We start from the raw sequence: 14,653 nt of genomic DNA on the forward strand, positions 1-14,653 counted from the left end.
AATATGAGGCAGAGGTTGAACATGAACTTCTGTTCAATTCAGCAGAGCAGGCCACACTGCTTATTGGGTGCCTGCTTTGTACCCCAAGCTGATTGTGATTTCACATGAGAACAGTGTTCATGGAGCACACACTCAGAACAGTGCACACAGTAAACCAGCTCTCAGTGAGACCTTATATAGTGAGCAGCGGGTTTTTAGATGAGAAAGAAGGAACACAGAGAGTGTATCGGTTATCCACTCCTACTAACAAACATCCCCAAACCATGATAGTGTAAAATAAATTAAAAAATTCTTCCCACCTCACACTCAACCTTCCAATGCCTGATAATTACTATTCTTGTCTTCTAAGAGTTTAGCATTTCAACTAGAGAGGAGGGCTGTAGGTTAAAGAGCTGTAGCCCAGTGTGCTGACAGTAGTTGGAAATAATATGTTGCAGATTCCAAACTTGCCTTAGAAGATAGATCTTAAGTGCTTTCACCATAATTGTGTGATGCAATAGCTACGTTAACAAGTTTGATTGACAGATCAAACATGGATACATGTACAGTTGAAGACTGTCTCAGAAAACAAAGTGGATGGCCCCTGAGGAATGATATTTGAGGTTGATATCTGTCTGACACCCATGTACATGTACCCACAACCATACAGTTTATTAGTAGTAGTCATCAACTATATTACATTAATTATACACTGTATTATGTATTATTCACATTACCTAATATTATATTTAATAAATACATTGTATAAAACATTAATGTAATAGTATTTGTTTGTATTATATATTATTAGCCATTTACATATTGTTTGTCAACTAAAGTAACTTTATTTTCCTGTGGCTGGATAAGTAGCTCAGTGGGTAGCATCTTGAGGCTGACGGTCAGTATCACTTAATATATTGCATTTCATGAGTACCATCTAATAGAACTTACGGTGGGAGCTCAGCTGGTGAGGAGCTGCCTTTACATCCATGAGGATCTCTGTCTGATACCCAGAAACCTAGGCAAAAAGAGAAGATTAGCACATGTGTGGGATCACAGTGCTAGGGAAGTAGAGACGGACAGTTCTGGGGGCTTGCTATGAATTAGCCAGCCCACCTAATCAGTGTGCCCCGGGTTCCAGTGAGAGGCTGCCTCAGAAATAAGGTAGATGGCTCCTGAGGTTGACCTCTGACCTCCACATGATGAGTATAACATGTACACAGCCATATATACTATATATATATATATATATATATATATATATATATATATATATATATATACTATTATACTTGTGCATGTGTGTGTCAATTGTGTATAGTCATTATGTGTGAATTAAAAGTAAACTTACTGACCTGTGGTTGGGATGTAGCTCAGTTAGTAATGTTCTTGCCTAGCATTCACAAAAACCGGAGTTTGATCCTTGGCACCACATAAATCATGCCTGTAATCCCAGCAGCGTGGGCAGTAGAAAAAGGAGGATTGGAAGTTCAAGGTCATCCTCTACTATATTTACACCTTTCGTCATTCAGCATGACAGCCTTGAGGCGCAAAAAAAGTTTATCACTGCTCTGTGATAGCTCAAATCTCGATCTGGAATTTACATTTTAAAAATGTATTTTATTAATATATTCACATTACATCTTAATTGTTATCCCATCTCTTGTATCCTCCCAAGAATCCACATTCTTAAGCACCATGCCATTCAATAATACATACCCCATCCGTTTTTGTTGACTACTCATGTTTTATATCTAAAAAAATTAAAAGCCAAGTTAGATAATGTGCTGATGTCACACGGCTAGTTTGCTATGAAGGCCTGACTCACTTTCAGAGGTTTCTTCTCTGCACAACACTGTGCTAAAACACACCTGCTCTTGCTGAAGCAGCCAGCCTGCAGAAGCGCTGACCAGGGACCACTTTCAGGACATGAGCTCAGGAAGGAAGAGAGGACTTATTGGGGGGAGGGGCGTTTATCAAGATGGCCTGAGATTTGTCCTAACCACTGTTTCCTCCAATTGCCCTACAGTTTTATTCCCATACAGGAAATCAATTTCTGCCTATCACAATAGTGGGTGTTGTGGGATTCAGACAAAATGAAAAAGACAAATTTTCAGCTCCCAAGATGCTTACAAAGCACACAGCTAAGGAAACGCAGATAGCAAAACAGAAAGAAGTGGGATAAATGCGAAAAGGTGGGGGTGCTCGGGGTTACCGCAAGACAAGTGTGAGGAGGGTTCATTAAGAGTGGTTTCCCCAGAGAGAAGGCTTGGGAGCAACTGGAATTTAGAGAAACTAAAAGATGTAGGCTTTGCTAAATTAGACTTTTACTAGGTAAATGTAAGTAGCCTATAAGCCAACTGAAGACATAGGCCTCCAAATTAAGCTAAGAGTAAAATAACCAATAAAACCAAAACACTGACCAATGAATGGAACCGATAGTCCTCATTTTTAAAGTATTGGATGCCCTTAGTCAACAGGGAAATGAAAATAATTAAAACCACTTTGATACCCTAGTCAGAATAACTGACTACATCAAGGAAACGAATGACAGCACCAGCCAGGGAAGCATCTTCACTCTCCCTCCTTTTCTCCAAATCCAATCCCCCAGCCTCATCCCCAGCTCTGTGGCAGAAGACCAGCTTCCGGGATGCCTTCTCTGGCTCCATCCCCAGGGAGCTATGCAGTCCCTGCTGACACACCCTGCTTTCCCCCTCACCTGCATCCACATTCTAGCCCATCCCTATTTCTAAGTGTCAGCTCCCATTATCTGGAAATAGATTCTACCCAGAACCCACAGAGACACACCTGGAAAGATCTCAGAGGTACTCACTACCAGGCAGCCCCCACCCACCACACTCTCCTAAGAGTCAGGAAAAAACCAAGGAGCACAGCACCCACTCAACAAGGAAAAGACCAGACAGCAGCAACTAAAATTACAATCACCTCAAATCCAGATGCCTTGATGCCAGCGTAAAAAACACAATCAACAACAGCCAAGATAATGTGTTTCTGTTAGATCTCAGCAATCCTACTACAGTAGACCCTGAGAATTTCAACATAGATTGAATTACAATGTAAGAGTTTTAAAATAGCCTTTGTAAGTATGGTAGAAGTCCTTAATGAGGACGCGAATAAATCTATTAGTGAAATCTATGAAAACATATAATAGAATGAAATGAATAAAACAGTTCAAAACATGAATGTAGAAACAGAATCAATTTTTAAAAACCCAAAATGGTGGGGAAACAGGAAATGAAAAACATAGGAACTCAAACAGGAACTACAGTGAGAAGCTTCACCAACAGAATACATACAAGAGAGAAGACATAGAAAAAAAGAATCTCAGGCAATGAAGACAGGATAGAAGAAATGGAACCTCAGTGAAAAATGTTAAATCTAAAAATTAAAAAAAAATGCAGACACAAAATGCCAAGGAAATTTGGGACACCATGAAAAGACCAAATCTAAGGATAATAGGAATAGAGGGAGGAGAAGAAATCTAGGTCAAAGGCACAGAAAATATTTTCAATAAAATCACTGAAGTAAAATTTCCTAATCTAAAGAAGGAAATTCTTGTCAAGGTACAAGAAACATACAGAACACCAAAGATATTGGGTGAGAAAACAAAGTCTTCTTGGAACACAATGATCACAATATTAAATGTACAGAACAAAGAAAGAATAATAAAAGCTGCAAGGAAGAAGGACAAAGTAACTTATAAATGAAGACTTTTTAGAATAACACTTGACTTTCCAGTGAAGACTCTAAAATCCAGAAGGGTCTGGACATAATGTTCTACAAACTCTAGAGACCACAGATGCTAGCCCAGGCTACTATACCCAGCAAAACTTTCAATCACTATGGATGGAGAAGGAGAGACACTCCTTGATAAAATGAAATTCAAGCTGTATTTATCTACAAATCCAGCCCTATAGAAGGCACTAGAAGGAAAACTTCAGCCTGAAGAGGTAAACCCCACCCAAGAAAACATAATGAATAAATAATATGAGACAATCAAATCAAGAGAGAGGGGCACAACCACAACAAAATAACAGACTCAACAAGCATTGCTTACTGATCATTCTCAACATCAGTGCTTTAAATTCCCAAATAAAAAGACACAGACTAACTGAATGGATGTGAAAACATAGCTTCAACTGCATCTAAGAAACATACTTTAATACCAAGGATAGACATCACCTCAGGGTAAAAAGATGAAAAAGATATTTCAAGCAAATGTACCTGAAAGGGGAGCTGGTATAGACGTTTTAATATTTGACAAAATAGACTTGAAACCAAATTAATCAGAAGAAATGGGGAAAGACTAGATACTCATCAATGGAAAAAACCCTCCATGAGGGCATTGAAATTTTTAACATCTCTGCACCAAGCACAAGGACATCCAAGTTCATGAAAGAAACACTACCATAGCTTAAGCCCCATACTGACACTCCCACACTGATAGTGGGAGACTCCAATGCCCCAGTGTTGCCAATAGACAAGCCATCCAGAAAAAAGTAAACAGATAATTGTTGTAGCTAGCTGACATCAAAAATCAAATGAACCTAGCAGATATTTTCAGAACACTTTATCCAAACACAACAGAATACATTTTCTTCTCAGCAGCTCATGGAACTTTCTCAGAAATTGAGCACATTCCCTAACACAAAGCACGTCTCAACAGAGAAGTTTGAAATAACACCTTGACCACCACAGGTAAAACCTGAATATCACAACAACAACAGAAAACTTAAAAGTTCACAAAAACTGAACAACTCCTTACTGGATGAAAATGGTTCAAGACAAAAATTAAGAAACAAAATAATTTTTTTAGATATGAGTGAAAATGAACACACACAACATGTCCAAACTTGTGGGACACATGAAGGTGGTTCTGTGAGGCAATTTCATAGCACTAAGCTTTTATGTAACAAAGAATCAATAAAACAAAGAATTAGTGCTTTGAGAAAAATCAATAAAATCAATAAAACTCTTATCCAAATTAACTAAGAGGCAGGTAAAAAAGATCCAAAGTAACAAAATTAGAGATGAAGAGGCAAGCATGACAACAGAGTCCATGGAAATGCAGACAGTCAGAAGGACACACTTTAATAGCCTGTACTATCCCAAATTGGAAAGTCTAAAGGAAATGGATTGCCTTCTTCATATATACAACCAACTAAAGTTAAAACACGCTTAGGTAAGTAATTTGGTCAGACCTATTGGTCTTAGTGAAATAGGAGCAGTCATTAAAAGTCTCTCAAGCACAAAAGGACAGGGCTAGATGGTTTTAGCACAGAATTCTACCAGACTTTTAAAGGAGAGTTAATGTTAATACTCTTCAAATTTCTCCACAAAATTGTAGAATGGTAATTAATACTTAATATTGATTCCTATAATTATTAAGGCATCAGGTATTCCTTGATCCACTATTATATAAATAAAAGCGACAGAAACCATTTAGATTTTTGATAAGCCTTGTTGCACTGGGGCTGAGCAAATATTAACCCTCTAAGTTATCTGTCTACTTCCCAGCCAAAACTCCCATAAATACTTGTGCATATTTTCCATTTGGGCTGCTTCTCTCCATCATGCCAATCCTCAGAGCAAGCTCCTCATGACCACATGCTTCTAGTTCATGCTAACCCATGTCGACCTGCTCCTTTCTCTTCTTCCTTCTCCTCCTCCTCTTCCTCCTCTCCCTCCTCCACTTCCTCCTTCACCTTTCATGGTCCTTCTGCCACCCCCAAGCCCACAAACCTTGTCTCTGTCTTCCTTTCTTCTGCCCAGTCCAGGCTGTAGACAACTTTATTCAGCCAATCAGTGATCATTTGGGAGGCAAAGTTTACACAACGTCATTTTGGATGCATGAGAATTTGCTCATAGAACAGTACAGATCTTAGGGAGGCCAAGCAATGAACGTTTGAATACACAGTAGCTCCCGATCACCCCCAACAAAAAAATAAAAACAGAAGAAACATTGCCTAATTCTTTTTATGAGGCCACAGTTACCATGATACCTAAATCACATAAAAGCCAACAAAGAAAGAGAATTACAGACTAATTTCCCTTATAAAGATAGATGCAAAAATTCACAATAAAATCTGTGGAAATTTAATCCAAAAACACATCAAAAAGATTATCTCCCATGATCAAGTAGGCTTCATCCCAGAGATGCTGGGATGTTTCAACATATGTAAAGCAATAAACATAAGCCATCATGTAAACAAACTGAAAGATAAAAGCCACATGATCATCTCATTAGATGTGGGAAAGGCCTATGACAGGATCCGTCACCCCCTTATGATGAAAGTCCTGGAGATAGTAAGGATACCTCAACATAGTAAGGGACATACCTCAACAGTTTACAGCAACCCCAAAGCCAGAGTCAATGTAAACGGAGAGAAACTCAAAGCAACACCATTAAAATCAGGAACAAGAAAGTGTTGTCTACTCCCCCCAACACTTATTCAATATAGTGCTTAGCTAGAGCAGAAAGATCAAGGGGATACACATTTAAAAGGAAGAAGTCTTGATTTGTAGATGATATGATAGCACACATAAGTGACCCTAAAAATTCCATTGGGAAACCCCTACAGCTGATAAACACTTTCAACAAAGTAGCAGGATACAAAATTAGTTCACAAAAAGTAGTTTTTAAAAGGAAACCAAAGTTCCAGAGTTGTCTGTGGAAGGATTGTAGACAATATCCCAGATGAAGGCAGTCTAGGCAGGTCTTGCCTCAGGCTCTGCTGCTTGGAAACACCACCCATACCTTACCATAGCAACTGACTATTATTTGCCTCATGCTCTAGGAGGGGGCGTGGTTTTACCAGCTGCAGTTAGTTTCTGCAATTGTGTGACATTTGGAGATCTGGGAACTTTGCAGAGGGTATAGAAATGCTAGAGTTAGTCATTCGGGGGCATTGGTTTTGTTAGTAGTTTGTGCTCAGAGAGAGAAGAAAGAAATTAGATTCACTGATCTTTTTTTCACTCTCCCTTGTAGCCTTCCTTCTTTCCTATATAATGGTAGGAGGTAAAGCCAGGGGGATAAAGGGTGGGGAAAGGAAGAACTCATAACAAAGTGACAAAGACAGGCTACAAGCAAAGAAGAAAACAAGAAGAAAGAAATTAGAGTCACAAATCTCTCTCTCTCTCTGCTCTCCTCTCCTCTCTCCATCTTCGTCCTCCTCTCGCTCCTCTCCGCCTATCTCTCCTCTCATCTCTCTGCTCTCTCTCTCTCTCTCTCTCTCTCTCTCTCTCTCTCCTCTCTCCTTTCTCTTTTATCTAGTGATAGGGAGTGAAACCGGGGGCATGAAGTGTGAGAAAAAGAAGAATCCACAAAGTAACAAAGACTGGCTAAAACACCTTTTAAATAGCCTCAAAAATGTTAAATATCAGCCCTTCCTTCCCGTAGTGCTCTAGGGACCATGGCCGATCCTCACATGAGACAGATCAAGATCAAGACTGGCATGGTAGAGCGACTGGTCAAAGAAAAAGTGATGTGTCAAAGAAAAAGTAATGTGTGAAGAAGAAGTAAAGCGGCGAGAAGAAAAGATTGGGAAAGGTGAAGCCTGAAGATGGTGAAAACAATGCCTTTAAGAAGCAAGCAGAGATGCTGCAAGCATCCCGGGTGATGAGCCCAGATTGCCAGCAGCAGTTGGAGGCTGCACATACTGAACGTCAGCAGATATTAGAAAGTAATAAAGGCTTGGAGGAAGCTAAGGAGCATGAAGAAACACACGTAGCACTCGATTCAGTGACGTTAGAAGCCTGAACTTTTTCTGTATGGTGTGTTTTATGCATTAAAATCTGTAGTTCACTCTATAATTCATTATTTTTGACCATTGCTGTGCTTAGTAATATGAAAACGTGGCTCTTTTTAAGCAGTTGAAAACATTTTTCTTTGCATAACTTAAGGTGTCAAATAAATGAGTTCATCTAAAGAAAAAATTAAAATATCTTGGGGTAACTCTGACCAAGTAAGTGAAAGACTTTTATGGAAAAAAAAAACCTTCATGACATTGAAGAAAAAAATGAAGACTATAATAGAAGATGGGAAGATCTCCCATGTTTATGGATTACTAGAATTAATATATTAAAAACGGCCACCTTACCAAAAAGCAACCTACATATTCAATGTAACCCCCATCAAAAATCCAACACAATTCTTCACAGAACTTGAAAGGACAGCTTTCGGCATCATATAAAACACACACACACACACACACACACACACACACACACACACACACACACACACACACACTTCAAGATAGCCAAAACACTTCTGAATAATAAAATAATTGTTTTGTTTTGTGTTTTTTGTTTTACAAAGGACTATAAATACAACCTGGGGTGGGGGGTGGGGTGGGGGAGACAGCATCTTCAACAAGTGGTGCTTGTCAAACTGAGTGGCTGAATGCAGAAGCATCCAAATAGATCAATACGTATCAGCCTGCACTCAACTCCAAATGGATCAGACCACAACATAAAACCAGACATACTGAACCTGACAAAAAATAAAGTAGGGAATAGCCTCGAACTTATTGGCACAGAAAGACATTCTGAACAGAGCACCATCAGCACAGGCACTCAGATCACAATTAATAAATGGAACCTCACGAAACTGGAAAGTTCCTGCTTCAGCCTACAGAATGTGAAAGGATTTCTACCAACCAAACAACTTATAGAGGACTAAAGAACTCAAAAAGCTGGAATCAGGAAAACCCAGCTAAAAAAAAATGAAGTACAGATATAAACAGAATTTTCAAAAGAGGAAGCTTAAATGCCTGGGAAGCACTTATAGAAATGTTCAACATTCTTAGCCATGCAAATAAAAACTGCTTTGAGATTTCATATTACACCAGTCAGAATAGCCAAGAGCAATAAAACAAATGGCAGCTCACACTGGAAAGGATATGGAATAAGGGGACTCATCATCTGTTGCTGGTGTGAGTGCAAACTTGTACAGTCACTGTGGGAATCCATGCAGCAGTTGATCAGGAAGCTAGGAGTAGGTCTACGTCAAAATCCAGCTATACCATTCTTGGCCATGTGCTCAAAGGACACTTCATCTTGCTGTAGAGACACTCGCTCAACCATGCTAATTGCCGCTGTATTTATAATTGCCAAGCATTGGAAACAGTCTAGATTGTCATCAATGGATAAAGAAAATGTGGCACATTTACACAATGGAATATTACTTGGCCATTAAAAATGAAATTCACTGGTAAGTTGATGAAAATGGGGTAAAAAAGTCATCCTGAGTTAGGCAACCCAGATCTAGAAAGGCAAATATGCTATGTATTTACTTATATGTGCTGATAGCTGATAAGTCATTGATAAGTAAGCTACATGCCATATACCAAGAAAGGTTAGGTACAGACTACAGGACTGGAGATGGTCAAATGGATCTCCCTAGGAATGAGAAGTAGAATAGATAGTTTTGGATATATGAAGAAGGAGGGATTGTAATGAGAGGATCAAATGGGGAGGGGGAGGGAAGAGCAGGCGAGGGAAGGAGTACAGGAAAGGACAGCTAAAACTAAGGTCCATTTGAGAGGCCTTATGGAAAAACTAACCCATAGAAGTTTCCTAAAATATATGTGTATATGAAGTCAATCTAAATGAAATTCCTAAAGAATAGGGGAGGGAGAGCCACACTGGATATACCTCATCACCAGATGCGGCTTCCAGTATCAGGAATAGGTTATCTCACCACATTGTTAGTCAAAGAGGTCCTGTAGAAACCTAGAAACAACCCAGGCTATTGCCACAGCTACTGATTATTCTCCACAGGCTGACAGTAAGGCCCTATTATTGAAGACAACAGCTACACAACTCGTTGGCAGAGAGAACTCGAGCTGGTGCCTAAGTAGAGCCTTTATCCCTACAGTCTATTGTTCATGGAGCTGAGAGGTACTCTGCTTGATACCCAAGGTGAACAGTAAACGTCAACCAAGCTACAAACCAACAGTTAGACCTACAGATGTGACCTGCCTGCAAGATACAGTGATATAATGGTGGCACAGGGTCTGTGAGAGTAACCAACCAAGATCTGATTTGTTTTAAGGCCCATTCCATTAAATGGAATTCTTTTTTTTTTTTTTTAATTTTTTATTTATCTTTTATATTTGTGCCCTGGTATTTGCCTGCATGTATGTCTGTGTGCCATGTGGGTGCTGGGAGTTGAACCCAGGTCCTTTGGAAGAACAGTCAGTGCTCTTAACCACTGAGCCATCTCTCCATCCCCTCATTAAATGGAATTCATAACTGATACACTTGGGTAGCCAAGAACCTAAGACCAGATAGGCAAGGGACCTATGGGAAAACTAAATACTACTGTTCTGCTAAATGAGCCATAGCAATGAAATCACTCCTAACGACATTCTGCTATACTCACCGATCAGTGCTTGCTCAGCCACCATCAGAGAAACTTCCTCCTAAAGCAGATGGAAACAAATACAGAGACTCGTAGCCAGACATTATAAGAGACATTGGAACACTCAGCCTTAAATGGGATTTCTTCATCAAATTTCTCCTCCTCAAAGTTCAAGGAACTCAGCAACATCGAAGGTGGAGAGGGTATAAGAGTCATAGGGGATGGAGGACACCAAGGAAATAAAGCCTTCTAAACACAGCAGGACCAATCCAGATATAATTTCATAGAGGCTATGGCAGGATGCACAGGGCCAGCACGGCTCTGCACCAGATGCAGTCCTAGAGCTGAGAGGAGAAGTGGACATGCCCCCATCCCTAATCCATAATCTATCTCCAATTGATAACTGCTTGAAAATGGAAAATTAGTTTTTCTAAGGGAGTCTCACTGGGGAAACAAGCCACCCTTTTGTTTGTTTGTTTGTTTGTTTGTTTGTTACAGCCCACTCTTAAGGGCAGGCCCCATGTCCAGTAGGATGTGGTCAACACAAAACAAACTCGATAATATTGTATCTAAGCTTTTTTTTTTTCTTACAGGTCCTTTCCATGTGTCTTATTGTTTCTGGCTTTACATTTTTATAGGATTCTTTTGTGTATGAACGTGCATGTCTCTGTGTCCATTCATACTTTTCATGTTTTTTCCTTCTGTTTGTTTTGTCCTATCCCAACTTATTTGGTTTTGTTTTTATTTTATTTTACTATATTTTTATTATTACTCCTTTGATACCTGTTTGTTTTCTAATGAGAGACCGAAGGAGTGTATATCTGGAAGGTGGGGAAAAACTAAGAGGAGTAGGTGTGTGTGTGTGGGGGGGGGATGTAACCAGAATATATTATGTAGAAAAAAAACCTCTATTTTGAGTAAAAGGAAAGACTTTAAAGATAAGAAGTGCCGAAGAAGATGTGAGAAGATGTGAGAAAAAGAGAACCTTTGGTTAACATTGGTGGGAGCATAAGCTATGGAAATCAGTGTAGATGTTTCTCACAAAACTAAAAATAGAAGTACCATATGGTTCAGCTATAGCACTCTATCCTATTGTATAGACACTATGTGGCCATGTTTATTGTTTACTCTATTTATAATAGAGGAAATTAAATCAGCCTAGATGTCCATCACCAGATAAATGGATAATGAACGTGTGGTACATAGGCTTAGATCTTTCAAAAACGTACTTTATTTAGGGTTCTTAACCATTTCTACCTCTCTTCCAACCACTGACCCAAGGTAAGTGAGAAAGAAGATTAGTAGGAAAGATGGTTGTGGACCTCTTTAGATGTAGTTCCTTGGGGATGAGTCCAGTCTTTGATGTCAGGACACCAGAAGACCAGCAAACAGCAAACAACAGCAGTGGAGGCATGACTTGTAGAAACAGCTCCGCCAAATTGCCAGGAGTCAGAAGTGGGAAGACTCTGCCAAAGCAGCAAGACTCCACCAGATTGTCATGAGAAGTTCTCTGGAGTGTTTCTCTCTGCAAAGTGACGTGTAGAAAAGCTAAGACCAACAAATCTATGTGAACCATTGCAAATCCTAGCAATGCAAATGTACAGCCTCGCTGTCTGTGGGCTTGTATTTATCCCTTCTCAGTGTCCACACAAGGATGTTTTGCAGATGACAAAAACTACACCCCTCTCACTAGTCTGTTTTCTGCTAACAAAGATCACGAGTCTGTCTTCAGTGGTGGAAAAACACTCCCACATCCCACACTTGGGACCTAAACAAAAAACACATTCACATGACACAATGGAGTCCTCAAAGAAACCAGAAACTTCCACTTCCGTGGTACGTATACACAGGGGAATTTTATTCAATAATGAAAACCCTGAGATTTGCTGAAACATGGATGCAACTGAAAAATACTATTTTCAGTGAGGTAACCCAGGCTTAAAAAGGCACATCACATTGGTCACTGTCATACACAGATCCTAACCTGTAATTGTCATGTAGGTGTAAACAGAAAACTAGAAGGCACTCTGTGAAAGAGGGAATGGGAGCTTTAAGAGAGGGTAATAGAACTCGTTGATGTAAAACTGGAAGAGGAAATACTGAGGGCAAATGGGCGTAGCAGGGAGGGGTTGAGGGAAATGAGGGGATGAGAAAGGGGAAGAACCAGCAAACCTAAGTATGTATGAAAATGCTAAACGGAATCTGTTAGCTTGTATTGGGATTAAAAGAGAACAGGGACTCCATCATGGCAGGGCACCAGGGAAGCAGGCAGACCCTAGACCAGGAGCCTCGAGTAGCTGCAGTGACTGCCCCTTTCTGCTCCGTTATTTCTCAATGGGAGCTTCTGTTGTTTCTTCTTCTGTCAAGAGGAAGATGGCTACCTCTCTGCTCAGTTCCAAGTTCCCAAAACAGTGAACCTCATTGACCTAAATGAATCAATCAATGAGCTACCCCCGGTGACAAGCACACACAGGGCTACCAGGGGAAGCCAATGTGTGGGTTTGAGGGTTGTGGTCACTGAAGGAGGAATGGCTTCTGCAATGGGCAACACCAAAAGAGTTGTTTAATAGGGGTGTATGTCAGAAGAAAAAAAAATGGAGGTGAGCTTAAGTAAATTTAGGAAAATGTGAGTGAGTGCGTGCATGCACGCATGCGAGTGAGTATGTGGGTTTTAAGACAGGATCTCTCTCTCTCTCTCTCTCTCTCTCTCTCTCTCTCTCTGAACTCACTGAACCAGAACCTGCAGAGTAAGCCAAAGTAGCCAGCAAGCTAAACCCAGGGAGAGTGCTGTGTTCTAGAAGGAACACGTCCTAAGACTCATGAATAGTCAGAGCCTTGGAGGGGTCGTCACAGACAGGTTTATGCTAAGAGTCACAGATTCATTACAGATATCTTGCCAAATTTAAAAAAAAAAAAAAGTATCTCATGACTTCCTTTCATTTTCTCACATACACATTTACACAAACACACTGACATCTGGCCCTGGGTGAGAGTTATTTTCAGTCAACAGTTTTCATATTTACAACAAAAATCACCTATGAAATTCTAAATCCCGTGATATAAAAAGTATTGTGTCTTATGTGTATTCACTTGGCATGGTGGTTGCTTGGTTTAAGGGATAAAGATAAAAATTATATCTTTTACATATTTTTATTGCTTCTTTGAAAAGAATACATAATGTATATTGATCATATCTATCCACCACTACCTGCCCCTAACTTCCCATGGTCTACCCTACATCTCCCTCCCAACTTTATGTCTATTATTACTATCATCATCATCCTCATCATCATCATCATCATCATCATCATCATCATCATCAACTTCTCAGTCCAAATAGTGTTGCCTATTGTGTGTGGATGTTGGGTCCACCCACTGAACCATAAGCATCCTACTAGCAGCTCCCCCCTCCCCAAAAAAGTGACTCCTGCTCCCTCAGCAGCTGCCAGCTGTCAATAGCACTCCTGCTATGAGTAGAGTCTTGGGCCTTGCGTAGGATTCCCTCCCTGATCCATGCTGGAATTTTGGCTGACTTGATCTTGATCGTGCACAGTTCTTGTGTAGATAACTACAGCTATTGCAAGTCCATGGGTTCACCAGCCCTGTCCTGTCCAGAAGAGAGCATCTCACAGATCTTCTCCACACCACCCAGCTCTTCCAGCTCTTCTCTCTGCCCTCTCCTCTGTGGTGTTTTCTGATCCTTAGATGAGGAAGGTTGATGGAGATGAAGTACACACAGCTGAGCAATCAAAGTTATTTATACTTGGCACTTGAAGCAGTTCGGAGTCTCTGCACTAGAGAAGCTACTCTCACCAGGGTTAAAATCAGCCCAAATTATGGTATAAACACAAATTTAAGAGGCAGTTTGACAATACAGCCATTCAGCTAAACAACAATAAGCTACTCCCCACCCCCCAGAGACAGCATAGCTTATGAGTGTTCCCTCGTGCCATTTTATACTTCTAAAAAGTGTATTTGATATAAAAGCTGACCTGGAATGAAAATTATTCCCGTTGCCCTATGGACAGACATCAGATAAACTCAACTTTTTAAAAATATTTTTTATTGATTTATTCATATTACATCTCAATTGTTATCCCATCCCTTGTATCCTCCCATTCCTCCCTCCCTCCCATTTTCCCCTTACTCCTCTCCCCTATGACTGTGACTGAGGGGGACATCTTCCCCCTGTATATGCTCATAGGGTATCAAGTCTCTTCTTGGTAGCCTGCTGTCCTTCCTCTGAGTGCCACCAGGTCTCCCCATCCAGGGGACGTGGTCAAATAT

At 40.2% G+C, this 14,653-nt stretch overlaps 1 protein-coding gene across 2 annotated transcripts; it reads left to right on the forward strand.

Moving 5' to 3' along the window:
• Positions 1-7,412: 7,412 nt before the first annotated feature.
• On the forward strand, positions 7,413-7,759 carry LOC127207868 (tubulin-specific chaperone A-like). Of its 2 annotated transcripts, XM_051167244.1 has the most exons (3): positions 7,413-7,486; positions 7,525-7,591; positions 7,673-7,759. In XM_051167244.1, exons 1-3 carry the CDS (start codon positions 7,413-7,415, stop codon positions 7,757-7,759), a joined length of 228 nt encoding a protein of 75 aa, XP_051023201.1. The 2 variants fall into 2 exon arrangements, with proteins under 2 accessions (XP_051023201.1, XP_051023200.1); XM_051167243.1 differs by having other exon boundaries at positions 7,525-7,759.
• Positions 7,760-14,653: the final 6,894 nt, after the last annotated feature.

The sequence above is a fragment of the Acomys russatus genome, chromosome 25, assembly GCF_903995435.1.
Source record: "Acomys russatus chromosome 25, mAcoRus1.1, whole genome shotgun sequence".
NCBI classification, from domain to species: domain Eukaryota; kingdom Metazoa; phylum Chordata; class Mammalia; order Rodentia; family Muridae; genus Acomys; species Acomys russatus.